This window comes from Myotis davidii, unplaced genomic scaffold (assembly GCF_000327345.1).
Source record: "Myotis davidii unplaced genomic scaffold, ASM32734v1 scaffold473, whole genome shotgun sequence".
Lineage (NCBI taxonomy): Eukaryota > Metazoa > Chordata > Mammalia > Chiroptera > Vespertilionidae > Myotis > Myotis davidii.
In genome coordinates, this window is record NW_006284843.1 from 3865581 (window position 1) to 3874257 (window position 8677).

At 38.0% G+C, this 8677-nt stretch overlaps 1 protein-coding gene across 2 annotated transcripts in view; it reads right to left on the minus strand.

Moving 5' to 3' along the window:
* The window catches only part of GIN1 (gypsy retrotransposon integrase 1), a 29187-nt gene that overhangs the window by 14790 nt on the left and 5720 nt on the right, over positions 1 to 8677 (minus strand). For both annotated transcript variants that reach the window (XM_006755127.2, XM_015558259.1), the window contains exons 2-3: positions 4156 to 4301; positions 1529 to 1722 (exon numbers count right to left, since the gene is read on the minus strand). In XM_006755127.2, coding sequence (XP_006755190.1) covers positions 1529 to 1722; positions 4156 to 4294 — 333 coding nt within the window. In that variant the 5' untranslated portion in view covers positions 4295 to 4301. The remainder of the gene's footprint in view (positions 1 to 1528; positions 1723 to 4155; positions 4302 to 8677) is intronic.

Below are 8677 nucleotides of genomic sequence, written 5' to 3' on the forward strand. Positions count from 1 at the left end.
TGGGTTGTATAATCGAAACAATGTATAACTCCAGCTCTTAGATCCCGGCTGCTGAAAGCAGGTTTCTGGGTTTTGTTTACCTTCTGTATTTGTAACAATGTTGCTCAGACTGCCAGCTCAGAGGCCGGCAGCAGCAGGCAGGGAATGTTGGAGTCCTCTGTCACTGAAGCAAGCAAGCCTCAGGTTCGCTTCCAGCTGCCTGGCTGCCGGCCGCCATCTTTGCTGGCAGTTAATTTGCATATCGCCCTGATTAGCCAATGGGAAGGGTAGCGGTCGTACGCTAATTACCATATTTCTCTTTTATTAGATAGAATAACCTGGTTATTTTCAAAAATCATATCCATCCTCAAATTTGACAGAGATTTCATCAAATGTCTGTAAAGGAACTGTGGCAGATTCTAAAGGAAAATACAAATATCCAGGTCTTTGGAATACCTGCATAGATTCATAAACTGACTCATAAATTATACTTTTTTAAATGTTGGTTTAATTATTTATGCCTAGTAGGTAGAGGTCAATGACCATCCTTTAGATGCACTATTATAATTATTAATGGGATCTCACATATATATCAAGGAATTCCTACCATTTGCAAATTGAGTGTACTAGAAAGAGTAGAAATCAGTTCACCTACCAGCAAGAATCCCAGAATTTCTGGGTGAACTTTTTATTATAAGAAGTTGAATGTCCTAGTAGCTTATAAATTTACAAAAAACTCAGACTAATTTCATTATCTTCACAACTTGACTTTGCGTTTAGTTGGTTTTAGGTTTCTGTCATATTTGACATTTTCTATGGCAAGATGAAATGGGCACAAAAGATGAGAGCACACAGGACCTGACTTTTTATGAACATATTCACTTTAAGAATTCACATCAAGATTGGATGACTGCCATCAATGAGGTCATTTAGTTAAAGGAATTTCAACCCCATTTATATTCTGCCTATATAGAGATCAATGATGAAAGTCTAGTTCTAAAAAATCTGTCTAAATATAATATTTAAATAATGCTTTGTTCTAGTTCAAATTATATTTTAGTGATTTTAAAGAAGAATTCTGAAGGAAAATAAAGCACACAAAATTTTCTGTACAAAAATTACCCACACAGCCCTAACCGGTTTGGCTCAGTGGATAGAGCGGCGGCCGGCAGACTCAAGGGTCCCAGATTCGATTCCAGTCAAGGGCATGTACCTTGGCTGCGGGCACATTCCCAGTAGGGAGTGTGCAGGAGGCAGCTGATTGATGTTTCTCGCTCACTGATGTTTCTAACTCTCTATCCCTCACCCTTCCTCTCTGTAAAAAATCAATAAAATATATTAAAAAAAATTACCCACACAAAAGGTACTAAACCATTTGTACGCCATAAGCATCTAAAGACACAAGCAGCGGGCCTTTTTTAATTAAATTCAAAATATCGTGGCAGTTAACTGGTAAATGAAAACTGCTATCCAGAGTAAATCTGGAGCAATGAATTTTGGATATCTATTACAGATACATTATTCAAAATATTCTAAATTACAGCCATACCCACTGTTTGACATCATTGGTCACAGAAGTCCAGTAGTAATTGGATTCCACTAGAGTGAGGGTTCTGGATATGCCATGATGGGCTCCAGTGTTGTTTTCATGGCATTCTCCTAGGACTTTCTTTTTTTCTTCTTCTGAAATAATTACCAAACGATTTTGTTTTCTGTCTTTTCCAACATAAAACAACTTTTTATCTAGAATAAAGGAGACAAAAATATAATTGAAATTTTTAGAGATCTATATAATTTTAAGATGATCACAGCCTTATCTTTAAACCATGAGGGTTTTTTAAAAAAATTAAAAACCTTTTTATCTCTAAGACAGAATATTTGTAATGATGTTAACATACAATCTGAAAGGCTCTCAGCTGTTAGACTTACTAGATATGTATGAGGAGCACTAGATAAGCCACTTCAGGAACAGAATTTTCTGAAATAGTATTTCATCATAACTCCATTTTTGTAAGCAACCACCTCTCACAATTTTTCTGGATTTGAGTTGGAGGTGGGGTTGGTAAAGCCAGAAAGTGGGAGAACATTAATCCTCAAGATAGTTTGTTTTCCTTTGGAGGATACCTGACAAGAATCTAGCAGGGAGAGAAACATCGCCTCTCCAGTGTAGATGAGGTAACTGTTCAAAATCCAGATTACACCACTAAGTTACTAATATGATGAACTAAGCACATGCTCAGTGGAACAGTCCTAACTTGAATTTAAGCAACTTGAGGGCAGGAACCTTACTATCTTACTCATCAATGTATCTCCAAGGCTGAGATGTGACCTGCTCATTAGGAACTTTGTAAACATTTTTTACATAAATGATTAAATAAATTAATCAGTGAATCCTCACTTTAGTCTAAGAAGTATGTCTGTTCTTAAACTTAAGGGAGTTATGTACACAGGGAGAAATGAATAGGTATTTATTTGTTACTAGAGGCCCGGTGCATAAATTCATGCCCCAGTGGGGTCCCTAAGCCTGACCTGCAGGGTCGGGTCAAAACCAGCTCTCTGACATCCCCCAAGAGGTCCCAGATTGTGAGAGGGTGCAGGCCAGGACGAGGGATCCCACCAATGCATGATCAGGGCTGGGGAGGGACAAGGGAGGTTGACCTGCTGGAAAGATACCGTGAGAGGGCTCCAGGGTGTGTCCAGCCCATCTCACTCAGTCCCAATCAGCCGGACCCCAGCAGCAAGCTAACCTACCAGTCAGAGCATCTGCCCTCTGGTGGTCAGTGCACATCATAGTGACTAGTCAACCAGTCGATTGTCTGCCCCCTGGTGGTCAGTGCATATCACAGCAACTGGTGACCAGATGATGTCTGCCCCTGGTGATCAGTGCACATCATAGTGAGCGGTTGAGCAGCCTTAGCATATCATTAGCATATTATGCTTTGATTGGTTGAATGGATGACTGGACAACTGAACACTTAGCATACCAGGCTTTTACTAGAGGCCCGATGAATGAAGATTAGTGCAAGAATGGGTCTTCCTACCCCTGGCTGCCAGCACCACCTTCACTCTGGCCTGGAGCTGCCTTTCCACCTTCCCATGCTGCCCAGAGGCCTGGAGTGGCTGAAGCGGTATGACACAAGCCTCTCACCCCACCCCCGGCTGCCTGCATTTGCAAATTAACCCGCCATCTTTGTTGGGTTAATTTGCATACTCACTCCTGTCTGGCTGGTGGGTATTGTGAATGTATGGTCAATTTGCATCTTTCTCTTTTATTAGTGTAGATTATATAGAACAGTGATGGCGAACCTTTTGAGTTCAACGTGTCAGCATTTTGAAAAACCGGAACTTAACTCTGGTGCCATGTTACATATAGAAATTTTTTGATATTTGCAAGCATAGTAAAACAAAGACTTATATTTTTATATTTATTTTATATATTTAAATGCCATTTAACAAAGAAAAATCAAGAAAAATGAGTTCGCGTGTCACCTCTGACACGCATGTTATAGGTTCGCCATCATTGATATAGGATCATAGAATTTTCTTGACTTTCTTTGAGGAAAGTCTGATTCTGTGCCTCTAGCCAAAACTCTCATTAATAGCACCAACATTCAGTTATCTGTCACTATACCTCTTACTTACCTCATTCCAAACTTCCCTTACCCTTTGAAAGAAGAAAAAGAGGCAAAAATTATCATATACTTTCAATACATATATTCTACTAACTAATATTTAACCCATTCAGAAATTATTTAATGGCAGTGAAAGGAGGGAACCACAGAAATAAGTATAGTAAACAAACAAGTTAACTTTGTCAACATTTTCATATTAAGCATCAAATAAGTTTTTCATTGATAGTAACATGAGTCTTCAAAATACACCATTAGTGCAGAAACCACCTGAGGGAAAAAGCAGGCAAAGTTAATTTAGGTACAGGTTATTGTTTTTTATCCCAAGGTATCTTTTCTGTCTATAAATTTAAATGCCCTTTTCATGGCCTTCAGTTAACTTCTGTGTGATTTTTATTTTGCTTTTGATTGAGTGGCATCATCAATTCAACTAGTAATTGTTTAGCAACAACCAAGTACTACAGAAACTTTCAGGATTCCATAAAGAACACATATGGAGAAGCATCTATATTAACTCTATATTCAAGATTTGGGGCCTTAATTTTACCTTTGAAGACAAATTTTTTTGCTGCTCTTCTTATTCCACTTCTCTCACTCGGTAGTGTAGTTGGATGATATTCACCAGTTCGTTTATAATATGCAATTTGTTTAAGATGAAGTTCACCGTTTTTTCCACTACGTACCATTGTGAACCTAGGTAAAAGATATTAACAATATAATTTAGCCCAGCTGATGTGGCTCTGTGGTTGAGCACAGACCTATGAACTAGGAAGTCACGGTTGGATTCCCAGTCAGGGCATATGCCTGGGTTGCAGCTCGATCCGCAGTAGGGGGCGTGTAGGACAACCAGACACTCAGCGTATTAGGCTTTTATTATATAGGATCATTGAATTTTCTTGACTTTCAGCAGATCAAGGATTCTCTCTCATCATTGATGTTTCTATCCTTCTTTTCCTTTCCCTTCCTCTCTCTGAAATGTATATGTGTGTGTGTATATATACAAATATATATGTACATATATATGTATGTATATATACATATATTTTTTTAAGATACAATTTAAATGATAAGCTAATTCAGTTGCTTTTTCAGTTCAGACCGTCACACTTCTGCTTTACATATGAACTGAATATTCACAAAATATTACCTGAGAGAGATAATTTGTAGTACAGAAAAGGAACAATATGATGTATATGAACTAAAATATTCAAATGTTATTTTTGAGATATATCATGACAAATTATCTTGTCTCTTTCCACATGGTAAGAAATGTTGACAATTTTCCACATACTGAGGAAAAAAGGAAATGAACAAGTACACTTCAAAAAGTTTTGTTTAAAGTCTCTCAGTACCATTAACTAAAGTGTTACTTATATAGGATGGTTCTGTTAGGAGACATTTAAATAAACAATAGGTTATAAAGAGAGAAATTCAGTTTTATATTACTTCTATATATATTTATGGTCATTGAAAAATGCAAAAAAAAAACCCTATTCAAATCATTTATGAGAAAGGTATATTTTGGAAATGTTCATATAATAAAGGAGAAAGGAGATATTTAGTTATTCTAGAGCTTATGCACTCTTCTGAACTATACATAAGCTGTTTTGATCAGAAATTATTTTTTATTTTATGCATACCTTCTCTATGTTATAAAGAAAAATCTGGTTGTGTAGACCAAAATAAAGGAAAACTTCTCTATTTTAGTTTTCTTTAAGAAGAAAATTTTTTCTTTCATATTTTCAGTTGAAAGGAATGATCCTGCGCTAGTTTTCTGTTTGGCCTCACCCCCACCCCATTGAGAATCATTTTCTGCTTTTCTCTCCCTGCTGCTGTGCCCTAGGAGGCTGACATTTACAGGCTGCATTTATAGTTTTCTACCCCACAAAGTCCATTCTGCACCAATAAGAAAGACAGATCGGGGTGGAAAAACAGAAAGGTCAGTACAGTTAGGGGACAACTGCATAACTGAGGCAAGAAATGATAAAATTCTGAGTCAAAGAAATATCAGTGGAAATGGGCAGATACATTTTATAAGAATCGTGACTCACTGGAGGTGTGAGTGAATAAAATTAAGAGTCTGGGGTCACTTCTGAAGTTCTGGCTTAGGGAGAACAATGACAGTATTGAACATGTTGTACTGAGCTCATGGATGACCTAAGCATGTAGATGAAGTTAAGGCAGTGGAAGAAGGATTTCATGGACAGTACACCTAGTAAGAAGAACAGAAGACATATCCTTATCCTTTAACATGCACATTAATGAATACACTCGTCTATGGATCCTTCCTGACCACATCCATTTCCTCTCAGGTAGAATTGTGCACACCTTCCTTGGTGCACCCACAGTACATGCACCGCTTTCATAAAATCTGCTACACTTTATTCAACTTACTAGTTTATATGTCGCTCTCCCAAATATATTGGAAATCCCTCAGCAACATGAGATTAGCCAGAGAAACAGGAAAAAATCCAGAAGAGGTTCTGTCATAGAAGTCTAGGGAAGAAAGGGCTCTTGAACACAAAGTAGAGGAGAGGTTACATAATATCAGAACTAAAATTTGTCTAGTGGTTTCGGTAATAGAGTAGCACCGGGCAAGTGGAAACCTGACCAAGGAGGTATAAAATGAATAGGCACTGAAAAAGTGTATATAATAAGCTTAAGTTTAGTTATGAAGGCAAAGAATTACAATACAGTTGCTAGAGACAAATATGAGGTTTACTCACTGATCTAAAAAAATATTATTGAGCTCCTGCTATGTGCCGGACACACACTGGAGATACAATAATAAACAAGACATGTATCCTCTTGACCCTTATGGAGTTTACATTCTATTAGGGTTAAGAGACTGCTTTGACATCCAAGTTCATAGCAGCATTATTCACAATAGCCAAAAGGTGGAAGCAACCCAAGTCTCCATCACTGGATGAATGGATAAACAAAATGGGATATGCTGTATGCACACAATGCAATAATTATTAACCTTAAACAGAAAGGAAATTTTGGCACACACTAAAACATGAACATTATGGCTAATGTAAAATAAGTCAGTAACAGAAACACATACTGTATAAGTCTATATATATCAGGTACCTAGAGAAGTTAAATTTATAGAACGGTGTGTGTCAGGGTATGGGGGTTGGGAGTAAAGGAGAGTTATTGTTGGTATAGAGTTTCAGTTATGCAAGAAAAAATGCATTCAGAAGATGGATGGTGGTGATGGTTACACAACAATGTAAATGTACTTAATGCCACTAAACTATACACTTTAAAATACAGTTAAGATGATGAAGATGACATCTAGGACTTTCATAGCTAGAGAGAAGTCAATGCCTGGCTTTAAAACTTCAAAGAACAGGCTGACTTTGGTTAGGGACTAATGAAGCCAGTGCTCATTTACCATTCCCAAAATCCAAGGATCCTTAAGAATTATGCTAAACCTACTCTGCCGTTGCTCTATAAGTGGAAAAACAAATCCTGAATAACAGCACAACATGGATTTACTGAATATTTTATGAAGCATGGGGACCAGGTGCTCCTGGCAGAGGAGCTGGGGGCCATCGGGAGATATGGAGAGGGGTCCCTAAACCATCACTGAGACAATACCACCTCAATCCCACTCCATAGAAACCCAACCCACATGCTCCAGACACCCAGACCCCATGGGGGTGATGCAGGCCCCTGACAAGGTCCCCAGCCTTACCTCTGCCTGCTGCTCCCCACATCCAGTGCCCCAACCCCTGGTCAGGCCTGCTCCCTATTGCTCCTAGGTTACAAGCTTGTATAGCATGTTACTGTACAAAACAACACGAGATTAAATAAAGCACAAGAAAAAAAGGATGCAATCAAGAAACACAGTATTCACAGCATTAGGGTTTAGAATAGCTAAGACCTGGAAACAGCCTAAGTGCCCATCAGCAGATGGGTGAATAAAAAAACTATGTTACATTTACACAATGGAATACTACACAGCAATAAAAAAGAAAAAACTCTTAACACTTACAACAGCATGGATGAACTTGAAGAGTATTATGCTGAGCGAAATAAGCCAGTCAGAAAAAGATAAATATCACTTGATCTCACTCAGATGTGTAGAAAAAGATAGTATCACATGATCACACTCATATGTGGAATCTAATGAACCAAATAAACTGATGATCAAAAATAGACCCAGAGTCATAGAAGCATGAACAGACTGTTGAACCTCAGAGGGAAGGCAGGGGAGGGTGGGTGGGAAGAGATCAACCAATGAACTTGTATGCATATATGCATAACCCACAGACAGAGACAAGGGGGTGGTGAGGGAGGACGGGAGCAAGCTGGAAAAGGTTTATGGGGGGAAGTATATAACACTTTCAACAATAAAGATTTTTTTTAAAAAAAATGCAGTAAACACAAGATATATGAGGCTGCTGGTGGTGTAACACTGCATACTGTTTAACAGCAAACTTTCTAATGTAAGTATAAAGAGTACACCTTAAAACAACAAAAAGTATAGTATAGAAAATACATAGACCAGTAACTCATAAGTAAAGCATTGCATTAGGATGTTAGGATGGCTATGTCATTTGGCAAGAGGAATTTTTCAATTCCATTATGATCTTATGGGACCACTGTTATATATGTGGTCCATCATTGATCAAAAAGACATTTTGCAGTGCATGACTGTATTTAAGAAATATATTTCATAAGGCTAGAGCTGCCAAAGTGATTCCTCTGGATCTGGGCAAAGTAAATTGAAAACCTTTTGGAAAGGATTCACCATTCTAAATACCATTAAGAACATTTGTGATTCATAGAAAGAGGTAAAAATATCAACATGAACAGGAGTTTGGAAGAAGTTGATTCCAACACTCAGTGACAACATTGAAGGATTCAAGACTTCAATGGAGGAAGGACTGCATATATGATGGAAACAGCAAAAGAACAAGAATTAGCTGTAGGGAGAACCGAAGATGGCGGCATAGGTTATAACCGGAGATTGCTGCCTTGAACAACCAATTCAAATTACACCTAAAAGACGGAACGGTCATCATCCAGAACGACAGAAAGGCTGGCTGAGTGGCAAT